At 40.9% G+C, this 27461-nt stretch overlaps 1 protein-coding gene across 1 annotated transcript in view; it reads left to right on the forward strand.

Moving 5' to 3' along the window:
- SNTG1 (syntrophin gamma 1) overlaps nt 1-27461 on the forward strand; it is a 140812-nt gene that overhangs the window by 15417 nt on the left and 97934 nt on the right. Inside the window, exons 3-6 of the mRNA XM_040261680.1 lie at nt 6847-6903; nt 15353-15410; nt 16006-16049; nt 16140-16181. Coding sequence (XP_040117614.1) covers nt 6847-6903; nt 15353-15410; nt 16006-16049; nt 16140-16181 — 201 coding nt within the window. The remainder of the gene's footprint in view (nt 1-6846; nt 6904-15352; nt 15411-16005; nt 16050-16139; nt 16182-27461) is intronic.

Here is a 27461-nt window from a genome sequence, read left to right on the forward strand (position 1 = left end):
TCTCCTCACTACATGTCTCGAAAATGTCCATTCCTTAAGTGTATAAGAGCACTGTGTTCTCTCTGGTGACATGTACATACTGGTTCACATGCAGTTCAGGCAGTAAATGTGGAGAGTATGTCAAATATAATCTTTCAGAAAGCGGGGGTGAAAATAATTATGTTTTTGATAGCAGTGTCTTTTTCATAACATGAATAGGTTCAGGTGCACGACACAACTTCACACAAGCCAGCACTGCTGTTGGGCTCCATCTTTTTGTCCTGTGAGGAACAGGAAGATTAAAGGAAGGCTTTTCATGGGCATGAGTGCATGGGAGCACCTGACTCAATTTTGTGTTTTAAGAAATAAAATAACCGATTATACTTGGTTTCCTAAAGGACAGTGGCTTGTTGCTAGGCAACTTCTTTATGAAACTCACGCTGTGATAACTAAATACAGCTCCCAGCTAACTTCCAGGTAGCCTCTGATTTTAGAGGTGAGCAGCTGAAACAATCCATTAACACTGTCTCTCTTTCCTTTGACTGCTGGGGCAGGAAGGAGACCTCCGACATGGGAAGGAATGGAGGGGCTGGGGGCATAGCTCAGGTGGCACACAGACTACGACGAGTGTCAGCAAGTGGTCTGCCTTTACATGCCTCCTGCTGCCTGCAGGCACCAATTTAAAGTTCTGGCTTTAAAGCACAAAGTCGTTTGTCCTGTCTGTCTCCCCACTTTCTTAGTAGTCAGCTAATGAAGCAGCAGCATCTAAAGGTGCTGGCTGCTTCTGCAAGCATGCGTGTGCCTGTGTGTTTAAAAAACATTAAAATAAGTGCTGCTTCTGAGAGTTCCAGCAGGTTCTGCTGACTCTTTGGTCTCTCCAAACTCTTCTCTGCATCAGCAGTTTTGTATTCGATTTGGAACCTGTTCTAAATATGCTCCCCCAAAGATGGGAGGGCATCATATAGAGTGAATAAGGCCCTGCACAGACCTTTGATAACTTGCATGCTTGCCATTCTTTCAGAGAAAAGCTGGGTTTCACACACACTCCACTGCTCAGGAGAACTCACTCACCAAGCTGTCCTCCTGTCCGATGATTGCTGTGCAAGACATTCTAGAAACTTCTGGTGATGCTACTTGCTGTTAAAAATGCATTTCACCCGTGGTGGATTAATGTCAATGTATGGCAAAACCAATACAGAATTGTAAAGTAAAATTAAAAATTAATTAATTAATTAATTTTAAAAAATGCATTGTCAATTCCACTCACCATTGCAACAGAAAGAATAAAATATCTAGGAATAAACCTACCTAAGCAGACAAAAGAACTATATAGGGAAAATTATAAGACACTGATGAAAGAAATCAAAGATGATATAAACAGATGGAGAGATATTCCATGTTCCTGGTAAGAAGAATCAATATTGTGAAAATGACTATACTACCAATGCAAGCTATGTATTCAATGCAATCCTGATCAATTTACCAATGGAAATTTTCACAGAACTAGAACAAAAAAATTTCACAATTCATATGGAGACACAAAAGACCTTGAATAGCCAAAGCAGTCTTGAGAAAGAGGAATGGAGCAAGAGGAATCAACCTGTCTGACTTCAGACTATACTACAAAGCTACAGTCATCAAGACAGTATGGTACTGGCACAAAAACAGAAATATAGACAAATGGAACAAGATAGAGAGTCCAGAAATAAACCCATGCATCTATGGGAACCTTATTTTTGACAAAGGCAAAGAATATACAGTGGGGCAAAGATAGCTCCTTCAATAAATGGTGCTGGGAAAACTGGACAGCTACATGCAAAAGAATGAAATTAGAACACTTCCTAATGCCATACACAAAGATAAACTCAAAATGGATTAAAGACCTAAATGTAAGACCAGAAACTTTCCTCTTAGAGGAAACCATAGGCAGAACACTCGATGACATAAATCAAAGTAAGATCTTCTATGACCCACCTCCCAGAGTAATGGAAATAAAAACAAAAATAAACAAATGGGACCTAATAAAACTTAAAAGCTTTTGCACAGCAAAGGAAACTACAAGCAAGGTGAAAAGACAACCCTCAGAATGGGAGAAAATTACAGCAAAGGAAACAACTGGCAAAGAATTAATTTCCAAAATATACAAGCAGCTCATACAACTCAATATCAGAAATACAAACAACCCAATCAAAAAGTGGGAAGAAGACCTAAACAGACATTTCTCCAAAGAAGGCATACAGATGGCTAACAAACACATGAAAAGATACTCAACATCACTCATTATTAGAAAAATGCAGATCAAAACTACAATGAGATACCACCTAATACCAGTCAGATGGCCATCATCAAAAAGTCTACAAACAACAAATGCTGGAAAGGGTGTGGAGATAAGGAAACCATCTTGCATTGCTGGTGGGAATGTAAATTGATACAGCCACTATGGAAAATGGTATGGAGATTTCTTTAAAAAACTTGGAGTAAAACTACCATATGATCCACTACTAGGCATATATCCTGGGGAAACCAAAATTGAAAAAAAGACAAAACCAAAACATATGTACCCCAGTGTTTATTGCAGCACTACTTACAATAGCTAGAACATGGAAACAACCTAGATGTCCATCAACAGATGAATGGATAAAGAAGCTGTGGTACATATATACAACGGAATACTACTCAGCCATAAATAGGAACACATTTGAGTCAGTTCTGATGAGGTTGACAAACCTAGAGCCCATTATACAAAGTGAAGTAAGTCAGAAAGAGAAAGATAAATATCGTTTACTGATGCACGCATATGGAATCTAGAAAGATAGTACAGATGAATTTATTTTTAGGGCAGCAGTGGAGAAACAGGCACAGAGAACAGACTTATGAACACAGGGGAAGGGGAGGAGGGAGTATGTGAGATGTATGGAGGGAATAACATGGAAATTTACAGACTGTATGTAAAATAGACAGCCAATGGGAATTTGCTGTATGACTCAGGGAACTCAAACAGGGCCTCTGTGACAATCTAGAAGGGTGGGATGGTAATGGAGATGGGAGCAAGTTTCAGCGGGGAGGGGACATGGGTCTACCTATGGCTGATTCTTGTTGATATAAGATAGAAAATCACAAAATTCTGTAAAGCAATGATCTTTCAATTCAAAAAAAGGGGGCAAAAAATGTGTTTGTTCTTACATTTTGAAATTTGTATTTTGAGAGTCGATGTGGGTTGTCTGAATTAACCATAACCTTGGTTTTGATACTATTTTAAGGAATCAAGTATTTATTCTGTTCAGAAACAGAATGAAGAAAATGGTTCTGCTATCCAAGAACTGTGGTTTAGTTTGACAAGCAGTGTTGGAGAAGCAGCATCTGCTTGGTGAGAATAAAGGTGACCTTTAATCAACTTGTCCCTCTGAGTCTTCCAGGGTTGGAGCTTCTCTGACTCAGCTATTGGTGATGGTGTGGATCAATATTGATTAGATTCTAAATGTATAGAGTAAATTTTCATTATTTAGAAGGAAAACCCACATAAAGTAATATAAGAACTAGTTTTGTTAAATATATTTTACGTTGCCTTTAAAATGATAAAATTTATTTAAGATATATTGTCTAAACCACCACAGGTGGGACATCTTAGGTGACTGTTAGTTAGGAAAGTGGCTAATGTAGCCAAGTACACTGGGAGTTTGTGGACATTTAGGGACAAGAAAACAGACATCTGCCCAGATACCAGGGGAGATGGGTGGAGTGTAAACCTTCCTGGGTAGGAGAGGGCTCAGGAAGATGAGAAGGTTATAAATAAATGGAGAAGCTTGTATATAAAAGCTCTCAACCCTTTAGCATCCCAGGAGAACAGGTATTATGTAGAGAGGAAGACCATAAAACAGTAATATTGATGTCTTTTTTTAATTAGAAACTAAAGGATTTGTCCAAACATGACTCTTTGTGGTTTTTCAGTGTCATATGCTGGTGACTGAATGATTGGTTATATTGTGGAAGGCAAAACAGAGCTGCCTTTGAAAATGGATAATCCCACTGTCATAATCCCATTATGACTGTCAGTTAATTGTAAAATCCGTTCCTCTTCCCAGCAAGCAGCCATTGTGAACATGGTTTATTCAGTTTCAACCCCAGACGTGCACATGGACCACTAATGTGCTGCAACGTGGCAGCCCCTAGCTGTGTGCTTCAGTCTCCATGAACAGTATGACTGTTAGTGATGGAGACCATACTCACCACAGATACTAAGCTGTTTTTCTGTAACAAAAATTGTGTTATTAGACAACAAAAATACATATCATGGGAATGAAAAGAGATTTTAAAGCTCAGATTCCAGCCTATGTCCAAAAAAGGTATTGAAAGAAGTTAACTTTTGAGAGGTTAGCAGTTTAATAAACTACAGTCCCTTTTATTATGATAAATGGTTCAGTTCAGTTCAGTTCAGTCGCTCAGTCATATCCGACTCTTTGCGACCCCATGAATTGCAGCACGCCAGGCCTCCCTGTCCATCACCAACTCTCGGAGTTCACTCAGACTCACGTCCATCGAGCCAGTGATGCCATCCAGCCATCTCATCCTCTGTCATCCCCTTCTCCTCCGGCCCCCAATCCCTCCCAGCATCAGAGTCTTTTAAAATGAGTCAACTCTTCGCATGAGGTGGCCAAAGTACTGGAGTTTCAGCTTTAACATCATTCCTTCCAAAGAAATCCCAGGGCTGATCTCCTTCAGAATGGACTGGTTGGGTCTCCTTGCAGTCCAAGTGACTCTCAAGTCTTCTCCAACACCACAGTTCAAAAGCATCAATTCTTCGGCGCTCAGCCTTCTTCACAGTCCAACTCTCACATCTATACATGACCACTGAAAAAACCATAGCCTTGACTAGACGGATCTTTGTTGGCAAAGTAATGTCTCTGCTCTTCAACATGCTATCTAGGTTGGTCATAACTTTATTTCCAAAGAGTAAGCATCTTTTAATTTCATGGCTGCAATCACCATCTGCAGTGATTTTGGAGCCCCCCCAAATAAAGTCTGACACTGTTTCTAAGGTTTCCCCATCTATTTCCCATGAAGTGATGGGACCAGATGCCATGATCTTCATTTTCTGAATGTTGAGCTTTAAGCCAACTTTTTCACTCTCCTCTTTCACTTTCATCAAGAGGTTTTTGAGTTCCTGTTCACTTTCTGCCATAAGGGTGGTGTCATCTGCATATCTGAGGTTATTGATCTTTTTCCCAGCAATCTTGATTCCAGCTTGTGCTTCTTCCAGCCTAGCGTTTCTCATAATGTACTCTGCATATAAATTAAATAAGCAGGGTGACAATATACAGCCTTGATGTACTCCTTTTCCTATTTGGAACCAGTCTGTTGTTCCATGTCCAGTTCTAACTGTTGCTTCCTGACCTGCATATAGGTTTCTCAAGAGGCAGGTCAGGTGCTCTGGTATTCCCATCTCTTTCAGAATTTTCCACAGTTTATTGTGATCCACACAATCAAAGGCTTTGGCATAGTCAATAAAGCAGAAATAGATGTTTTTCTGGAACTCTCTTGCTTTTTCCATGATCCAGCGGATGTTGGCAATTTGATCTCTGGTTCCTCTGCCTTTTCTAAAACCAGCTTGAACATCTGGAAGTTCACGGTTCACATATTGCTGAAGCCTGGCTTGGAGAATTTTGAGCATCCCTTTACTAGCGTGTGAGATGAGTGCAATTGTGCGGTAGTTTGAGCATTCTTTGGCATTGCCTTTCTTTGGGATTGGAATGAAAACTGACCTCTTCCAGTCCTGTGGCCACTGCTGAGTTTCCCAAATTTGCTAGCAAATTGAGTGCAGCATTGTCACAGCATCATTTTTCAAGATTTGAAATAGCTCAACTGGAATTCCATCACCTCCACTAGCTTTGTTCATAGTGATGCTTTCTAAGGCCCACTTGACTTCACTTTCCAAAATGTCTGGCTCTAGATTAGTGATCACACCATCGTGATTATCCAGGTTGGAAGTTTTTTGTACAGTTCTTCTGTGTATTCTTGCCACCTCTTCTTAATATCTTCTGCTTCTGGTAGGTCCAGGCCATTTCTGTCCTTTATCGAGCCCATCTTTGCATGAAATGTTCCCTTGCGATCTCTGATTTTCTTGAAATGATCTAGTCTTTCCCATTCTGTTGTTTCCCTCTATTTCTTTGCATTGATTGCCGAGGAAGGCTTTCTTATCTCTTCTTGCTATTCTTTGGAACTCTGCATTCAGATGCTTTTATCTTTCCTTTTCTCCTTTGCTTTTTGCTTCTCTTCCTTTCACAGCTATTTGTAAGCCCTCCCCAGACAGCCATTTTGCTTTTTTGCATTTCTTTTCCATGGGGATGGTCTTGATCCCTGTCTCCTGTACAATGTCACGAACCTCAGTCCATAGTTCATCAGGCACTCTATCTATCAGATCTAGTCCCTTAAATCTATTTCTCACTTCCACTGTATAATCATAAGGGATTTGATTTAGGTCATACCTGAATGGTCTAGTGGTTTTCCCTACTTTCTTCAGTTTAAGTCTGAATTTGGCAATAAGGATTTCATGATCTGAGCCACAGTCAGCTCCTGGTCTTGTTTTTGTTGACTGTATAGAGCTTCTCCATCAAACACCCTCTTCCAACCACACAAGAGAAGACTCTACCCATGGACATCACCAGATGGTCAACACCAAAATCAGATTAACAAATGGTTAGACTTTGATCTAAAAATTCCAAAAGACTCCATTTATTGTGAAACCTGGAGCCTTTATGCTGTCACAGAATGTTCTTTTTCTTGAAGGACAAGCACAAAAGCCAGAGGAGGAAGATGGTGTGCAGGTGCAGTGGCAGGAAGCACTAACCACTCTTACAACCTGTCTTTCAGGAGAGAACAGTGACCATTCGGAGACAGGCCGTGGGAGGATTTGGACTGAGCATCAAGGTAGCAGTCTCTCCATCTGTCCTACAGAGCATGTGCTTAACGCCTGCATTTCTGTGAACTTTAATTCTTTGTGCTATTGTGCTTGTGCTGTCGTGTCTGACTCTTTGCAACCCCATGGACTGTAGCCCACCAGGCTCCTCTGTCCATGGGATTCTCCAGGCAGGAATACTGGAGTGGGTTGCCATTTCCTTCTCCAGGGAATCTTCCCAACCCAGGGATCGAACCTACATCTCCTGTATGTCTTGCATTGCAAGCAGATTCTTTACTGCTGAACCATCAGGAAAGCCCTTTAACTTTTTGCTCATTGATAATTAGACAAGAGTGCCTATAGAAAACTTCTCAGTATTTGCACTTAGATGCAAAATAAAAATCTTAGCCACCTTTGGATTTAGAAATTTTAGAAAAGTATTTTGGAGTTGCTCAGTCATGTGCAACTCTTTTGGCCACATGGATTGTGGTCCACCGGGCTCCCCTGTCCACAGAATTCTCCAGGCAGGAATACTAGACTGGGTTGCCATGCCCTCCTCCAGGGGATCTTCCTCACCCAGAGGTTGAACCCAGATCTACTGCACGGCAGGCAGATTCTTTACCGTCTGAGCTACCAGGGAAGCCCCATTTGGGATGTTTACCTTACCTGAAATTGAATGCAACTCATTAATTTTCTTTATGTGGTTTCATCTAGAATTTCAAGTACAGTCTTCAAGTGTGCATATCTTGTAACCAGTCAGAGCAGAAAAATCTGGGCTGTCAGTGAAAGAAAGAGCCAAGCTGTGTGTCAGGTTCATATAAGGTCTGATAATAAATTAAATATTGGTTTGATTCCAGTTGTCTTTTTCTTCTGTTCAGTTTTCTTTTTTTTTGTTTAAGAAATTGAAAACCTCATGTCCTAGTGCCAAGTATGCAGGAAGACTCAAGATTTTAACTTCTGAATTATTTTTAAAATTGACCATCTCTTTCCTGTTCCATTCATTATCATATTTTAAAGGGTTTTTCTTCCTGTATGTTGTTGGTTATTAAACATGTAACACATCTGCAATTTAACATCATTGAAACAAAGTATACATTTTAAAAGGATGGGAAATTACATAAATATTAAAAAAATGACCTCAGTGATTTTAAATGCTCTTCATAAACCCACATCTGTGCAGAGATCAATGGAATGTAACTTTATCTTGGTTGTTGGGTTAGATACTTTGCCTGTGTTGGGTGAAAGCCATACATCTCAGGTGTACATTTCATAAAATTTTAACACAAGTCAAAGTATAGGTGTTTGGAAAGTAGAACTCTAAGCTTGGTGAACATCAGCTCTGGTTACATTATGAAAATGACTCAAAAATCTGATCAGTGTGGAATAGCATGATCTTGTCAAGTGATGAGAGTATTTCTATCTAAAATCTTAATTTTAAGATATATTTTTTACTTTCACTTTATCATCAACTAAGGCCCAGGAGAGGCATAGGACAAATTATAAGGTGTGGAAATGAGGCCGTGAGAATAAACAGAGGCAAGTTTTCTTGTTGTTGTCTTTTTTTTTTCCCCCTGTATATATTGAGATTGTCATGAAGGATCTTAATGTACCGCTGAAGATGTTGTCCGTGAAAGAGAACAACAGCTGAAAGTGGCTGAAATCTATTCATGACAGCGGTTTCATCTGACGTCAGCACTGTTGTTTCTGGCAGTGGAGCTGTGTGAATTCTGTGCAGGATGGAAATTTCTTCTCTTTTTGTTCAATTTCCATTTAGAGTTAAACCCAGTAATACAGCGTTACTCATTTTACTGAAATATCACATTTAAGCCTAGACAATTCTTAAAACCTTAAGAATTTTGCCAATAAATCATTTCAGTTTAATATTTACATTATTTCAGCACAAACAAAACTCTTATATGTGTAATAGAGTTATTTTCTAAATCAAATAAGTGTATATTTTCCATTGAAGATATAGGCTACAGAAGCAATATTTGAATTGTGATTGGTGCCATATATTAGGAGATTTGACAAAAATATGAAATTATTTTATAATTCTTCTGACAAACCAACCAACCAGAAATAAAAAACATCAATATTTTTATTTAGAATATTGTTCATTCAGCTTGAAAACTTTCCTTTTAGGGTTTTCTACTTTAGGTTTCTCAGTACTTACCACTGACTCTTGCTTTTCTACATTAAAAAAAATGATTTTAAACTATCATTATGTTAAGGTATTTCAAAATGTAATTTTTTATTATTCATTCATTCAGTTATTTTAAATGGTAACATTTTATGCAAATTCCTTTACCCTGTCAATTGGGTAAACCTACTGTGATTATCTATGTGAACTATTTCCTTTGCATCTGAGAATTAAACATAAGGGGCAGTTGAAGAAAGTATTCTGGCCAAAAAAGCGGAATTCGTATTTTAATGTTGCCCATTTGTTTGCTTATCTTCCAACTCGACAAGTCGAGTGGCTGACCCAGGGTGCAGTGGGATGAACTCTGGAGGTGTGGGCACACACGTTTACACCTGGCCCGGCCCTGCATCTCCAAGCCACAGTTCACCCCCGGACCCTATGGTGAGCTGAGAGCAGAGAGGAATGCGGCCGCCTGCAGGCCTGAGACTTGCTCCCTCGGGGAAGTGCTCCCAGGGTCTGTGTGGGGTGCACTCTCTTGCCCTCTGTGCTCCACCCTTCCTTTTACACCATCTTCACTCTCATACTGCTTTTTAGAGTAATTCCCATATCTGCTATAATTTTGGATCTTTTTTTCTGGCCGTTCTTTGGAATTCTTCATGGCAGCTACCAAGACCAACAGTCTTCCTTAATTAAAATCTCTCTCAGAAGTCACAAACTTTAGTGTTTTTCCCTGTATTAGTTTCTGTTTTTGTTTGCCTCTCAGTAAAATGCCAAGCTCTTCTAATTGTATTTTTAGATTTCAATAAAAAGCTGGACATAGAATCACTTAACTCTCCTCTTACAATCACCTGCTTTCCTGGGTTCTCAGCCTGAAGCCACTTTTCTGAAGGGCTCGGGTTCCTGCATCCACCTGGGTTATGCCCTCAGCTTCTCTTCAGGCACCCGCTGTCCACACTGATCTTCACATGGCCTCTGGTTCCAGTCCAGGTAACTACTAGTCCTACTGCATCTTTGGGTTCTATCTTTTATCAGGACCATCCAGATACTTGCATTTCTAAAAATAATGTAATGGTCTCCACATTATATCCCCAATAATCACCAGTGTTTCTCCCCCAGGGATTTAATAGCCTTGCATTTTGCCCCATTCTGCTTTTAAAAATCACCATATAATCACCTTAAAGTAAGCTGTCGTCTTGACCTCGTCAGACTTTAATTCTTCTTTTGTTTATCTCTTAAAGTGCAATACCATCCATTTGCATATTATTAAATCATAAATGATCATTAAATGATTATCAAATGATTATTAAATCATTAAGTCATTGTGATTAAAAGGATCACCTTTTAGAGAAAGAGTGTTTTGAATATTATTACTAGAAAGATGTCTTATGGGGCATTTTTCAAAAGACTCAGCTTTTCTTACCTAAATAGTAAGTTGATGGATCAAGGAAACGTTTGTGATCAAAGATAAGATTTCTATCTGAAATCTTGAACTATGTAGCAATGTGAAATTCTAAGTATTATTACCATTAAAATATTATCATTTATAAACAATAATTTCTAATAGTTATTGAACTGCCAGATTCTGAGCTAAATATATTCTGTGTCCAGAAAGTCGACAGCTGTTGTTGGACCTCTATAGACAACAAGATTAAGTATTAAGAGGTTAGGTTATTTACCCATTTGTTGTAATAGGCGCAGCTGTACCTCAACCCCCATCAAAGCTGATGACAGAGTCCTGACTCCCAATAAATATTCTCTCTAGCTGTACAACCAGCACGAACTTATCTCTATGCTCTCTATTTGAAAACAACAATGCTTCCTCTCTAAGTTATTCGCCTTCTGGTTTACTTACAACTGAAATAGACGGATTGAAATGTCCAGCAGCAAGCAAACAATTTCCTAACATCAAGGACTGGGTATTAATTGTATCAGATTCACCAAATAAACATGCACTCCTTCATAGTAGTTGTCATAAATGTCTGCATTTTAATTTATTAGTGATTTCAGGGCAAAAGTCTGTAGATACCAAGTGTTGCTACAAGCACACACATATTTGCATTCATTTGCTCACTTTGCCCGGTTCTCACTCTTTGAGTCTGAGGCTTCTGTCTCCACTAGTGTCAACAGGGATACATACCTCTGCGCCACAGAAGCAGGAGGGTGGCAGGGCAGGTAGTAGAGCTCAGTTAGAGAGTGTGCACTAGTTCCAAGGGCCAGGTAAAACCACCGATGAATTATCATTCGAAGGATGATTTTCTAAATTAACTTATTGAGTTGTAGTTCACATACCATACAATCTACCAACTTAAAGTGTATAAGTCAGTGGTTTTTATTATGTTCACAGATGTGTGCACTCCTCACTAAGTCAGTTTTAGAACAGTTTCATCAATTGAAGAAGAAACCCGTAGCTTTCAGCCACCGCCCCCGACTCTCTCAGCTCCAGGCAGCCAGCAGTCTGCTCTCTGCTCCTACAGATTCCCTATTCTGAATTTCCATAGGAAAGCAATCATAAATCTTGTGGGAAAGATCATTAACTTTGCCGTAGCTAAGCTGAGTGGTTTTGGCAGATCAGCACCGCATTCAGATGAATAAGAACATTGTCCATGTTCTCAAATTGATGTTCCTTTAGGTGCTTCTCCTGTACCTGTCGACTGTCTGATTTTCTGTTTACAAGTATTCTCCTTTCTCTGAATGGATCTGTAATGTTGAAATCTATTATCTTTTTCTTTCTGGAGCCCAGAATATGACTGATTGATTGTGATGAAAAGATTGAGTTGAAAGGATTTATTTGGCAAGATTCCCAGTGTTATTAAAAACATAACTGAATTTGGTTTAGTGGAATTTCACGGTTATACTGGAAAATCACTGTATTGTCTCAAGCTCAAAATGCTTTAGCTGAGGCTTTATATCCTGGTACCTATAGAACTAGCTATAGAATTGATTATCCTTTGTGAAAAGGCTCTCTCAAAACTGAGTGGTGTACTTTTTAATATTTTCTGGGATGCACTTTAGATTGTCACCTCACTTTTTCTAATCTCATTTTACCCTGGATCAACCGAGCTCTAGTAATTAATTTACTTTCTATAAACCATGGCTAACAGCCTTGCAGCCTGACCGGCCTCAGGGTAGGTCGGGGAGAGATGATGAAGGGGATCTGCCCTGACCTCAGGTCCTTCATATTAGAGAGGGAAAGGAGACACTGTTCAAAGTATCATGCAGAGAAATGTGGTCCCAGGCATGGCCCAGGGCATGTGCACAGAGGCTGATGGAAGGACTCTGGCTGTGTGTGAGCAGAGTCTTAACCTTACACCTGGCTAAGGGTCAAGGGGAAAAGCACTGGGGGCCAAGGGGTCGTGCTTGCAGAGGAGGACAAAGGTCCAGGATAAAGCAGAAGGGAGGCTGAGGTCACTGGACCTTAGCTTTTATCCCATGTGCAACGTGAAGCCTGTCACCAGTTGTAAACAGGGTGAGTCATGTTATCTGCTTTCTGGCTGGAAGGTTTTAAATCTCCCTAGTTAGGTCCAGAGCTAAATCTAATTTACTTCAATAAAGCTGGACTGCTCTCACATCTCATTAAATAAATGAAGGCACAGTGATCTTCAGTTCCAATTTTATCTCCTGAGTTTTGTCTTAAAAATCTCTCTCTAATCAATTAATAAAGTGATCTCCTTAAATTAGCTTTAAAATTCTCTCAGAGTCTCAAATGTCTGATTTAAAAAATAGTAAAAATTTTGGATTCAAATCATTGAAATTTCAGAAGCAATTTTACATATAAAAGAAAAATGTTGACCAAACAGGGGTTAGCTACACCTTATTATTAAAAGATAGTTGTAAGTCTCAGGTATTGAGGGAAGGATGGATAGCTGAGTTGACCCTCAGAAAACTGGTACCTCTAGACCGAACCTGGGAGAGGCTTCCCACTCTCCTGTCCTGGTAGCCTGCACTAAACACCTGAGCATCAGGAAAACCCTTGAATTCAGTACTGTGAGGAGAGAAGACTGCGAGAAGCAATCACAGCTGAAGGAAAGTGCTATGACGCCAGCTGCCGGCCTAGAGTGACATGCATAGAGTTCTCCTCTGTCCCCAACCCCAGAACCATATCTGGATGGGTCTGTTTTCTCTCCTTATGTCACATAAAACTTCATCACTGTATGCTTTGTTTTAATCAGCATTTTCTTCTAAGAAATGGAGATGTATTCTGAAAATTTTCCCCATTTTTGAAGTATCTCTAGGAACTATCTATAACCATACACCTTTGATTCCATTGCTCACCTTCTTAGTTTCTACTCAAAATCTTTCTGCAAAGTATTTTCAAGAGTGAAAAATTTTAGGTCTGAGAAAGATTTAGAGTTCATTGTTTCACAAACTTTTCAAAGCTTAAGAAAGCATATTATTCCAGGCACAGATATTACCTCAATGTAGGAAACAAATTTGATCCCTAGGTTAGGAAGATAACCTGGAGTAGGGCAAAGTAACCTACTTCAGTGTTCTTGCCTGAAGAATCTCATGGACAGAGCAGCCTGGTGGGCTACAATTCATGGGGTTGCAAAGAATGGGACACGACTGAAGCAACTTAGCATGTGCACACAAGCAGGAAACAAATAGCCAAACCAAATAGCCAAGACAAATACATAAATAAGTCCATTGCCGTTGCAGAACTTACTCTGTGGTTGGGGACAAGGGAAGGAGAAAGAAAATACATGATGAATGTAGGAAATGAAGAAGACCGTAGAAGAGGAGAAGCTGATGAATATAGTAGGAGAAGATAGAACAGAATGTAGGCATGGGGAACCCAGAGCCCTAACCCTACACATGAAGCTCCTTGGGTCCTGATCCTTTGGGGTTTCCTGTGCTCTGGAAGCACACGTGTGCACTGTGCCCTCTGTCACAGTCCTGGGCTCTGATCGTGTGAGGATTGTCCTGGACAGGATCAGGGCACCGTGACACAGACCAGGAGGCAAAAGCAGGACCCAGAGCCGAGGAAGCTCACACCAGAGACTCTGCCCAGACTGGTGTGGGTGGCGGGTGAGTGTCTGCTCGGTGAGATGTGGTGAAAACAGGGCACTGATGGGTGGGTTTGAATTTCACCCTGGGTAAGGCAGCTTTCAATATTTGTTTATCACATCTCTTCCTAATACCCCAGAAGTAGAAAGGATTACTTGTCAAGAAAAATTTCAGAGTCACTGCTTTTCTAGACTATCGCCTCTCTTGGGCTTTCCAGGTGGCTCAGTGGTAGAGGGTCTGTCTGCCGATGCAGGAGACACAGGTTCGATACCTGGGTCAGGAGGGTCCCCTGAAGAGTAAACGGCAACCCACTCTGGTGTTCTTGCCTGGGAAATCCATCCCTCGGACAGAGGAGCCTGGCGCTACAGTCCATGGGGCTGCAAGAATCTGACTCAATTGAGCATGTGTGCATTGTCTATCTTATTTTTAAGTTTATTGAAACTCGGTGCTAAAAATGAACATTCATGGGGAAAATTGTCTATTCTAAAATAATTTTTGCCCTTGAAGGGAGAAAGGCTTAGGGATTTACTTATTCTGAAGCTGCAGAAGCCCCAGTGGAATTTAAATCTTCTTTTGAACTACCCACATTAAAAGTGCCATCCTTACCTTCTATGTGAAATTGTACTGTTTAATGAACTTACTTGATTTTTAAACTACTGCTTTCAATCTTCTCAACTCTGTTACATAAAACTGTAATTTATACAGTTACTTCCAGAATTTATTTTCTTCCACGTAAGTTCAGTTACTTATTGTTCTGTATTTTTTCCTATCTCATTTGGTCCATTAGCCAAAGCAGTACTGCATTATTCTTGGGGGCTTACTGTGTTCTTTAGTATATGCTTCCGTATAATACTGATGACCTCGCCCCTCCAGTAAGCATATGCACACTCTGCTTTTTGTCCAGTTTATGCAGGTAGAGGTCTGTCTAGCCACTTAGCATTCCAAGGGGCCATTGCTTGGTTCTCAGCATAAAACAGCTGAGCCAGATAATGGAAATGCATAATTGTCTGCTGTTTGGAGCCCGAAATAAGAGTTTCTACAATGGATAGCATGGCTGGTCATTGGAGGAAATGTCTTCTTAAGGCATCACCATATTAATCTTAAAAAATTAAAATTTTCAAAGTCAACTATTATTAATTCTTGGATGTCACAGTGAAATTATAAACAGATAAGCTTCTTGGGAGCAGTCTCCTTAATAGAGCAATTCCACGAGTTTATTTAAATTCTATTTAGTGTCTGTTCACCTGCTATCCTTGGCCTGTATAGTTTCTGAACTAAAAGCTGAGTTTTTATTCTTTTGAGATTAAAAAGTGAAACGTGTGATTTTTTCTTTCCAGGGGGGAGCGGAACATAACATTCCAGTTGTGGTTTCGAAAATCTCGAAGGAGCAGAGAGGTAAAGTGTTCAGAGGGTGTCCTATGGCTGCTTCCTGAGTAAGTCACAGTTCTGAGGAGCAAGGCTGTAGTTCAGAACCAGGAGATTGTACAAAATCTCTCAGTCCAGTGCCCATGAGCAGGCCACACGTGGCTGGTTCTAACTGTGGAGTTTCAGACCCTTATCCACACCCAGCCCCCTGCGGTGGGGTGGGCTGGTCTTTAAAAGAAACGTGGAACTAATTCTATTGTCAATGGATTGACTGTCCAGATCCAGACCTTTTCATAGACACCTTAAACTTATAGGAACATGAGAACATTTAGTCCTTCCAGACTGTAAGATCTGAAATGATGGGATTAAATGGAAGTGTCTCAGCATGTGTTTCAGTACTTGAGCTGAATCATATGATTAATTTTGGAAATTTCCATTGCTTGTGGATCTTTTAAGATGCTACCCTTATAGACCATTTTACTTTTTCCTTTAATTACTTTTCCTTTAATCCTCCTCCATCTTTGCTTTTGCCCTCAATCAGTTTTGGCTTTATTGAATTAAGAACTCTTACTTCTGTGTGGAGAAAGTAGACAAGGCATAGTCAATTCTCCTTCTCCATTCACAGCTGAACTGTCAGGACTGCTGTTTATTGGGGACGCAATTCTCCAGGTATACATTTTACCATTATTTTCCATGTGTCACCAAGATACAGTCAGTTCACAGTATGCGCTTCAAATTCTCTCTCTCTTTCCATTGCAGATAAATGGGATTAATGTGAGAAAATGCAGACATGAAGAAGTGGTGAGTCTTCTTTACCTTTTCTAATATTGTTATTTTCCCCATGTGCAAATGATTTATGGCATTGATAAAAACTTCCTTTTTTCATTAGGAACATATCAAACTGGTCCTGTGTGATATAAGATTTTCAAATAATCTCTTACTTGTTTTATTTTTCATATTAGAAACAGATCAGTGACTATCACCCGGAACAAAATGTAATTCAAGAAATACTGAAGGAGGGCTATTTGCTATGTTTCCCAATTAATCCCCACAGTTTTCCCTTGTAGCTCAGTCAGGAAAGAATCTGTCTGCAATGCAGGAGACCTGGGTTTGATTCCTGAATCAGGAAGATCCCCTGGAGAAGGAAATGGCAACCCACTCCAATATTCTTGCCTAGAGAATCCCATGGACAGAGGAGCCTGGTGGGCTACAGTGCACGGTGTTGCAACAGTCGGACATGACTTAGTGACTAAACCACCACCAGAGCATGTCCACTAAGCATATCTCTAGGTGAAATATACCTCTAAATGTTTGAAAGTCTTTGAAATCTTACTCATTCTCAGTTGCTCAGTCCTTTCTGAGTGTTTGTGACCCTATGGACTGTAGCCCGTCAGGTTTCTGTCCTTGGGTTTCTCCACACAAGAATACTTGAGTCTGTTGCCGTTTTCTTCTCCAGGGCATCTTCCCCACCCAGGGTTCAAATTGGCAGGAGACTTAAGAGACGTGTGTGTGTGTGTGTGTGTGTGTGTGTGCATGCGCGCGTGCGTGTGTGTGACAGAGAGAGACAACATTTAGAGATAGTTGATCTCAAGGCTCTGGTTTAGCATTCAGCAGCTACACAAAAAGGTCAGCAGTGTTTATTGTGAATTTTCTTGGATGTAGGTAAATGTGCAGACCTGAATTCCAGGCCTCTGATGTCCTAATTCACTCAGTTTAGGTGACCCAGGAATTTGTCTTTCAGCAGCCAGCCCCGTGGTTTCATGTCAGCAACCTCTAATCGACACTTCGGGAGAAGTTGGGAGGTGGAGGAGCTTCCTTGGGGCTGAGGGAGAACTTTAAAAAATGATGCCAGAAAGAACAGCCAGTGTCAGGCGCTTGGGAAATGTTTTTCACGGTTGATTCAATAACACTCATAGAACCTTCACTGAATTTCCATATCAGCTCACATGGGAAAGGAGAGAGGAGAAATTATGTTTAAAGGTTTGTACTCAGGGGTCAAACAAAATGAAAATACCCTGAGCCTTCGGCTTCTCACAGCTTCAGTTCATTTGGTTTGTGAGGACACGGCACCTCTGCTAACAGCTACTTGGAGAAGACTCTTCTGACATATTTACATATTTCAGACCTCAAAGAGGCAGCTTCAAGTGTCTGAAAAGCTCCAGCTCCACAAGCAGAGTTCTGGAGGGTTCTTCATGGGACGGGCAAGGAGTGTCCCTTTGCATCACTCCTCTGCTCTTTCAAAAATCCTACTTGGTCCCCTTTGGCATCCCTGGTGAGCCTCGCAGAAAATGTATATACTTCAGATCTTACACCACACCAAATAGGTACAGGGAAAAGCAACATTTGAAAACAAACTTTTAGAAAAATGAGAATCAGCACAGCACAGACTGCTCTGTTCTGAATATATGTAAGTTCCAAATAAAGCCCTGTAAGCAGAGATATTTTAACTTTAGTCTTTTTTTCAGAAGTACAGAGAGATGTTAAACTGATTGTCCGGGGAGCAAGAACAGGTGCATTCTCTTCCAAAAACGCATTCTATCAGTGGAGTCCTGTTTGTGATTTGTTCTTCAGAGGCACACAGTGAGCTTACAGGAACTGTGTGGGGCTTTGATTGAATAGATCAGCATGGTCTGAAAGATTTGTGATTGTTGTTCAGTTGCTCAATATTCATGTCCGACTCTTTGCGACTCCATGGAATGTAGCATGCCAGGCTTAGGTGTCCTTCACCATCTCCTGGAGTTTGCTCACACTCATGTCTATTGAGACAGTGATGCCATCCAATCATCTCATTCTCTGTTGCCATTTTCTCCTTCTGCCCTCAATCTTTCCCAGCATCAGGGTCTTTTCCAATGAGTCAGTTCTCTCATCAGCTGGCCAAAGTATTGGAGATTCAGGTTCAGCATCAGTCATTTCAATGAGTATTCAGGGTTTATTTCCTTTTGGATTGACTGGTTTGACCTCCTTGCTGTCCAAGGTACTCTCAAGAGTCTTCTCCAGCACCATGATTCAGAAGCATCAATTCTTTGGCACTCAGCCTTCTTTATGGTCCAACTCTCACATCCGTGCATGACTACTGGAAAAACCATAGACTTAACAATGCAATCCTTTGTCAGAAAATTGATGTCTCTGCTTTTTACTATGCTACTAGGTTTGTCACAGCTTTTCTTCCAAGGAGCAAGTGTCTTTTAATTTCATGGCTGCAGTCTAAAAGATTGGAACGTGCTTGAGTGGTGTTCATTCTGTTTCAAAGAAAAGGGACTTGAGATTGTATTGCAAATTGTATGTGGCCCTTTATTATAAGCTTTTATTCTTTAGAGAAATTTAAACTTATCAGCTTTGAAATGTAGATACTGATTTTCTTACCTGGTTCCAGTCTTTCACTTTGCAACAGTGATTAGCAAGTTTTTTTCTTCATTGTCAATTATCTAAGTGAGCAAACTGACTGACACCTCAGTGGGGCTGATTTTAATTAAATGTTTAAGACCAGATTTATATGGGCAGAAAAAGGCACCACAAGCTGAGAGATATGGATAGTTTTAGTGCCTCAGTCAGTGCCTCAGAGTCTCTAATTTAGAAAGAACCCAAGAAGGTATGACCGTAGGTTGTTTGGGCACCTGACTCTCTTGTTCACCTGCACAGGTCACTGCTGTTAGAAGCAGCATCATTTTTAGATGCCTTCTACAGGAAGCCATGGCTTCTATGATGTGCTGTAGGCTGGACTGTGTACATGGGGCTCCCTCCTCCTCACCCCTGGGTGCTCAGGGGATTGTGTTAATGGAATTCTTTACCCAAATGCCTAGAAATAGATCATCATGGCTTCTGCATCTATTTCTCACGTTGCCAGTTGGGGTGAGTGATCTCAACTCCAGGCTGTACCCACCCCACCCTGGGAGGCCTCTTGATACAAGAAACCAAGAAAGGAAAGCTCCCAGTTTCCATATCAAAAAGGATTAGCACAGGCACCAACTTTGAGATGTATGTGTCCTGAAAAAGAGTTTCATCCACTCTTTATTGTTATGATCTTACTCATAAAGAGCATTAGATAATTGGAAGTGAAAATAACTATCACTCTAATTCTGAATTTGTGAATTTGAACCAAACTCTACCAGAGTATGTAATTTTTTACAACAGCAGAAGGAGGAGCTCAAATTATGTAAATTAAAGGATTCATTCAAGCAATGGTATCAAATTTTGATAAAAGAATCATAAAATATTGTTTAATATAATTTTGATTGTTATGTGCTTAATTCAAAATTTTCATTGGAATAAAAATAACATTTACCTTTTTAGCTCAATCAGAAAATGACATTGCAAGGGTTTGTATCACATCATCTGAAAATGAGGCATTAGTTTATATACTAGAGGTTTTGTGAGTTACCAAGAAACACATTCAGGATGTGATTTGGGACTACAGATCAATTTAGACCTTGACAAAAAGGTTAACTTGTCACTGAGTTACACACCATGTTTTACCTAACTGCTGACAATTCCTAGTATGTTCTCAGTTTGGAAATAGGTTTTAAGATCTAACTGATTAATATTTTCCTCAAGGACTATGACTATACTGGACTTTTTCCCTTTGGATCAACTACCACCAACTAAAGCCACACATGAAATAATTTAACTTTTAATATTTCTCACTGATTTGGGAAATATTAAGTACAAAGGCAAAAATGTGGGAAATATTGTTTATTGAATCTGTGAATTTTGAAAAGCAATAAAATATCCAGAACTCTGTGATTTTGAAAAGCAATAAAATATCTAGAACTTGTCTTTTTTACATCCTTAGGTTTTCATTAACACCTTTAGGAGTTCCTTCTCACAGGTCTGCCCCCTAATTAGGTTATGAATAGAGACAGCACAGGAGATAAGTTAATTAATTTTCCTCCTGGCTACAGACTCTCAGCCAGTCCCTATCTGGCTATTAACAGGGGTCTGTACTTTATTTCATTTCTTTGGTTTTTGCCCAGTGTTTCTTTTCCTGTCCCAGGATCCAAGCCAGATTACACATCACAGGGAGTTGTCAAGTGTCCCATGGCTCCTCTGGGCAGTCATAGTTTCCAGGACTTCTTTTTTAGATAACACTCAAAAGTTTGAGGAGTATTGCTCAGCTGTTTTGTGCAATATGTCTCAATTGGGAGTTTTCTGGTGTTTTTCTTGCAACTAGACTGGGTGTTTGTGTTTTAGGAGAAGGCCACAGAGGCACAGCCCATCCTCATCCCATCTCACCATGTGTATGCACCTTCCTGACTGAGTGGCCAGCGCTGGGTAGAGGCTGAGCTTCAGGTTTCTCTGCTTGAGGCCCTGCATGCTCCCCCCATGCTTTGCTCTGAGGAAGGGGGTCGCTGTGCAGACCCCGCACTCAGTGGTAACATGCTTCTCTCTCACGGGGTGGGCTGTCTGCCTACGTGCCCTGGAATTCTGCTGCACAGGAGATTTGTCTGTTTATCCTCAATGTTTAAACTTTATTCCATCTTTCTGATAGATCAGTAAGGGCTGTGGATCTTGACCTTGTACTCTGGGCTATAAGCTCTTTTTAAGTGGTTTTAGTGTTGCTTTGCAATAGTCCTTGGACTTTGGGGGGGGGGCGGGGTTTGTTGTGTTTGTTTTGTGTGTGTGTGTGTTTTTATTTTTTTAGCACTTTCTCAGTTTGTGGCACTAAAAGTTGTTCTAGGCGCATCTTGCACATTTCCTGCCAAGCCAGGAATCAACCGTTTCTCCCAGAGGCCCTGCTTTCCCTTGTTAGAGAACATCTGAGAAACTGCGTTCTTGGAGCTGGGTGCTCATTGCTCTGGAGCAGCTGTGCCTCCGAGGCCCCTCGGCTCACAGGACAGGAGGCGTGTGTGAGTGTGTGTGTGTGTGTGTGCCGAGGTGCTGACATACCTACTCACACGTGTCCATGTCCATGTCCACGTTAGGCTAAACATGAGGCTACATGGCTTCCTCCAAGGAAAGCCATCATCATGTAGATGAACGACTAGTACTAGCCCCCTCCCTTTGCTTATCTGTAACCCGCCTCATTGATGAAAGTGAAACAGGAGAGTGAAAAGTTGGCTTAAAGCTCAATGTTAGGTAAAAGACGACCAGGTACACCAAAAAATGTCTAACGGGCTTTAATGGCGAAGCGCTCCTGGGCGGGGTTCCAGGACCGAACGGGGCAGGTCGAGGGAATCCGCACAGAACCGCGTTGGGAGTTTGTTTATATATGCACGTCTCGAGGGATGGCTGGGTTAGCGGATGGGAGTTTGGATAGGCTGCTGGTTCACGGCGTTGCGAGCTGATAGGTTTCTCTATGCGGCTGAGGCGGGGCGGCTTATGCAGCTGAGGCGGCGCGGTTCATGCAGCTGGGGGCGGGGCGGCTTTAGCTGGCGGAGTGTGCTGTCCTTGGTCCCTGGCATCTGGGAGGCTCCCTCCGTTAGGGACTTCCCCCGCCGGCGGGGGAGAGGAGGGGCGGCCCATCATGGCAACCGGGTCCGACCTTACACTCAACATTCAGAAAACGAAGATCATGGCATCTGGTCCCATCACTTCGTGGGAAATAGATGGGGAAACAGTGGAAACAGTGTCAGACTTTATTTTGGGGGGCTCCAAAATCACTGCAGATGGTGACTGCAGCCATGAAATTAAAAGACGCTTACTCCTTGGAAGGAAAGTTATGACCAACTTAGATAGTATATTCAAAAGCAGAGACATTACGTTGCCAACAAAGGTACATCTAGTCAAGGCTATGGTTTTTCCAGTAGTCATGTATGGATGTGAGAGCTGGACTGTGAAGAAAGCTGAGCACCAAAGAATTGATGCTTTTGAACTGTGGTGCTGGAGAAGACTCTTGAGAGTCCCTTGGACTGCAAGGAGATCCAGCCATTCTGATCTCATTCTGAAGGAGATCAGTCCTGGGTGTTCTTTGGAAGCAATGATGCTAAAGCTGAAACTCCAGTACTTTGGCCACCTCATGTGAAGAGTTGACTCATTGGAAAAGACTCTGATGCTGGGAGGGATTGGGAGCAGGAGGAGAAGGGGACGACAGAGGATGAGATGGCTGGATGGCATCACTGACTCGATGGACGTGAGTTTGAGGGAACCCTGGGAGATGGTGATGGACAGGGAGGCCTGGAATGCTGCAATTCATGGAGTCACCAAGAGTCGGACACAACTGAGCAACTGAACTGAACTGAACTGAACTGAACCCCCCTCAACAGATGGCCACACCATCTGCCGTCTGTCGATTTAATTGTTCTAACCCAGTACATATGTACAGCAGGATCAGGATGGTTAACCCACTCACCAGTAGGCAAACTCCGTGAGGACAGTAGAGGACTGGTGTACATTTCCTTTCTGCCTCTCGTATTCTAGATTCCATTAGTTTTAGGTCAGCTCCGCTCCCCCACGCCCTACAGGGAAGTGGTTTCAGACACTGATAACACAACTTTGTTGACTTCTGTTCTTCATCCTAACATCCCTCAACCTCCCAAATGACTCCTTTAAAGGTCTGCACACATCAAGGCTCACTCACCTTTTGCTGCACACTTTACAAGTTCTGAAAAGTGCACAGCATTGTGTCTCCACCATCATGACACCATGCAGAAGAGTTCCACATCCCTAAAATATCCTCCTCAACCATCCCCCCTCCCCCACACCAACAATCCTCTGGAAATAACCATCTCACTGTCTGCAGAGTTTTGCCTTCACCAGAATGTCATATAGTTGAAATCATAGAGAATGTAGCCTTTTCAGACTGGCTTCTTTCACTTAGCAATGTCACTGAAGAATGATCCATGTAATTTAGCTCTTGATGATTTATTTATTTTTGTGCACCAAATAATATTTGAGGGTCTGGACAAGGGAATATTAAGCAATTTCACTACAGTTTTTCTTTAACTCTATTTACCTGTTGGAGGACGTTGTGCTTACTTCCAGTTCACAGTGATTATGAATAAAGCTGTTATAAATATTTGCATGTAGGTTTTTGTGTGGATCTAAGTTTTAAATACTTTGAAAATAACTTAGGAGGTATATTGCTGGTTGTATGGTAAGATTTTACTTAGTTTACAAGAAGCTGCCAAACTGTCTTGTGAAACGGCAGTGCTATTCCGCAGTCCCTCCGTCAGCAGTAAAGGAGTGTCCTGTGCTCTGTATCCTCAGCCACAACTGGTGTCTCGAGGTTTGTGAATCTGAACCATGTGGGCAGCTGTATCTCATTCTGCTAATGTACGATTCCTTAATGACAGATGATGGAGGACATATGTTCATATGTTTATTTGCCTTCCTTATATTTTCTTTGATGATGTCCATTCACATATTTTGCCCAATTTTACATCCAGTTGTTTGTTTTCTTATTGTTGAATGAACAGTTTTATATATATACATATATGTATATATACAGAGGAAGTAACTCTTCGTGTGTATTGGATACAACATAAATAAATGGTTTAAAGATATTTTCTCCCTGTCTGTGGGGCAGAAAATTGCTTTTTAATTTTCTTAAAAGTATATTTTACAGAACAAAAGTTTTTTTTTAATTTCAATAAAGTCCAACACATCAATTATTTGATGGCCATAAAGATTGCTTTATTTCTTCTTTAAATCTATGTAACTTTAATTTATGTTTTGTTTCCATCATATTAGAAACAAGTCTGGAAGCTTGCAGCATCATTTGAATACTCATATGAATATGAGAAAATATGTCCTTATATGTCATTTTCTTGTTCCTGGTCTCAGTGGGAAGGAGTCCAATTTCCCGTCATTAAGTGTGATATAAGCTGTGTGGATTTTGTAGATGTTCTTTATCAAGTTGAAGAGGTCCCCCTATATTTCTAGTTTGCATAGAGTTTTAATCAAAGAAGTATGTTGAGGCTTTTCAAATGCTTGTCCTACATCAGTTGATATGAATATACTTGTTTTGTTCTTTAAATGTTTGATGTGGAGATAACATTGTTTAAATTTACAATGCTGAATCATCCTTGCTTACCTGGAATAAACCCAGTTTGTTGTGATGTATAACTCCTTTTATACATTGTTCGTTGGGTTTGATGTACTAATGACTTTTTGAAGATAGTTGCATAAATGCATTTGGGGCTGCCCAGCATCACATCAGCTTTCCTCAAGGGATGTTTATCCACCTGTCACTTCAACTTGTGAGCCAGTGCCTTCCAACAATTATGTGCCACAAACAAAACTGAGTCAAAAACAGGAAGACAGACCATAAATTCCGTAGAAACACGATCCAAAAATCAGCAGTACAAAATGATGGAGAAGGTGTGGAGCCCCAGGAATTTTCACTCATTGCAGGTCGAAATGCAAAATGATGAAGCCACCGTGAAACACCGTTTGACAGTTTGTTGCAAAGTGAAATGTTATGTTATACAATGGAGCATGCATATTCACAAGTATTTAGCCAAGAAAAACAAAAACATATGTTCATAGAAAAATATGTATAGGAGGTTTTAGTGAAGCTTTTATTCTTGATCACCAAAAATTAGAGCCAACCAACATGTCCTCGACATATGAATGGATAAACAGACTGTGCTGCAACCATAAGTGGAATACTCTTCAGTGATAAAAAGGAGTGATTGTCTCAGTCGATGCAGAGAAAAGCATTTGACAAAATTCAACACTCTTCCTTGATAAAAAATAACAAGCAGGGAATAAAAGTAAGCTACCTCAACATAATAAACACTTTAAATGAAAAACCCAGTGTTAATATCATACTCAGCAAAAAAAGCTTTTTCGCTAAGATCAAGAATAAGAAAAAGATTCCCACTTTTACCAGTTCTAATCAACATAGTATTGGAAGTTTTATCCAGTGCAATTATGAAAGGAAAGAAAATACATCAAAATTGGAAAATAAAGATGATCTCTGTTCATAGATGACATAATTTCATCATTCTATTTTTGTGGATTTTAAATTAAAAAAAATGAGGCAGATAATAACCATGCTGTCAGATAATACATAGAGTTATGCTGTGCTGTGAACCACATCTAAAAGTTTCTTTCACACTGACTTGATGGTGGAAGTCTGTTCAAAGATGTTTTATGTTCTTAACAAAAATATAATTTGATGCTCAGATACAGATTATTTTGTGGAATCTAAGATTGATTACAAAATTTTCTGCTTTCACATCAAAAATCAGCCTGTAATTAGCAATAAAAATTTCTTTTTGAGAGAATTACGGGTTGTGAAAATGAGGGAATACACAGTTGTATTTAAAGTGGTGTAGCTCAGATACTGAGTGAAAGACACAAAACCATGATTAGCATTATTTTTATTAACAAATATTTTATCCAGGGAAAGACTGAAGGTAAAAGGAAAAGAGGGTGGGCAGAGGATGAGATGGTTGGATGGCATCACCCACTCAATGGACATAAGTTTGAGCAAACTCTGGGAGCTAGTGAAGGACAGGGAAGCCTAGTATGCTGCTGTCCATGGGGTTGGACAGAGTCAGAAACGACTTAGCGACTGAACAACAACAACAACCATATCTAGTGTACACTCACATCTCTTGGATAAAACAACTGTACTGGAAATTATGTTTGTCCCTGTGAAGATTTTATGGTCTGAGATTGTAGGATCCACAAAGCAGAGCCCCGGTAGCATAATGTACACTGTATCATATACAGTGTATAATATAAGGCATTGTCAGATGCTAGTGATAGACAATATACTACATTTGCTTCACTTTGAGAGTTTTATTCTTTCTCCCTATAATTACTTGTGCTCCATCTATTCAAATAATGTGAACTTTATGTTTATTGGGTAGCAAATAAATCTGACCAGATCAGATGAAATTCAAACATTTTTCTCTTTCCCTACGGTAAACCTTGTGAGGCGACACATGAAAGATGAAAGGCTCTCCATTTGTTACTCTGGATGTCAGGAGGTAAATCTCAGCATCCCCCTGAGATGTTTCCTCAACAATTGGGATGGTCATACACGTCTCCCAGTTACTTCAGAAAGAGCTGGATAGTTAGTCTGGGAAACGTCAAGAATTCCTTCTGAGTTTCTTTGCCCAAGCAACGTCAAAAAGAACATGTGATGGTTCTTACTGGGGTCCTTGACCAAGCACTGCTGCTGCTCTGAGTCCGTGCTGTCGTTTCTGCTCAGTGATGAAAAAACAGGGTTCCTCCCAGCAGTGAACAGAAACAGCGCTGGACTGGAGTTCCAGCACCATGTGCCACGCGGCACAGACTTGCTGATTGAATCTCCCATTTGTGAAACCCAGACGGGAACTGCCAGCCGCACTGGTGAGCGATGGCTCTGTAGGTCCAGTGGTCTGACTGTCCTCACCTCATCAGTCTCCTTCCTCTCCGGGAGCTGTGCTGGGCAGGTGCTCTGTCTGGGGACCCGGTTGCCCAGGTTGCTATGGAAACGGAGCCAGACTAGATGCAGGAGTAAGAGCAGCCCTTCTCCTCTCATTACTCATAAGGTGAACCCTTCTCCTGCTCAGGACTCCAAATAGAGCTAAGCCGGTGGAGGGAGTATCTGGGGACCTCAACCAGGCGGGTTAGGGGCAGGGAGCCCAGTGTTCCTCATCACCTGCATTTTAAGGGACGTGCTGGTGAGAATTACAGTCAGTGGTTTTCTCTGATACTGTTTCATTGGAAAGTACCCTCTGCAAGCTTATGTGCCCTCAATGAACCCTCATTCTTCTAAAATTTATAACCAAACATAAGCCATTTCAATTTTACATCTCAAGTGACCAGCTTATAGATTTCTGAAATTGGCACTCATTGACCTGAATTTATTTAAAGAGACAGAGCTTAAAGTTCCTGTTGTCCAACTTTGGCTTCAGGGTCACATGAGACACATAGGGTTCCCCATGGCCTCTGAGACAAGGAGCTTTAAGACAAGACAGGCTAATGTCTGGGCACCGGCTGTGTTTCATGCATCGTCTTGATCACTTCACCCTTTCGTGGAGTGTCCTTAGATTGAGATGATGGTGCCTGTTGAAGAGGGAGGGGTGAGAGTGAGGTCTGACCTTGAAGCTGAGTGACTGACAGAGAGGTTCCCGAAGAGTCTGTTTTGGTTTCCGTCTTGTCATCCTGTCATTGGTCATTTCGTCAGGTACCAGATGGCAGGACTGT

The sequence above is a fragment of the Oryx dammah genome, unplaced genomic scaffold (genome assembly GCF_014754425.2).
Source record: "Oryx dammah isolate SB20612 unplaced genomic scaffold, SCBI_Odam_1.1 HiC_scaffold_19, whole genome shotgun sequence".
Taxonomy (NCBI): domain Eukaryota; kingdom Metazoa; phylum Chordata; class Mammalia; order Artiodactyla; family Bovidae; genus Oryx; species Oryx dammah.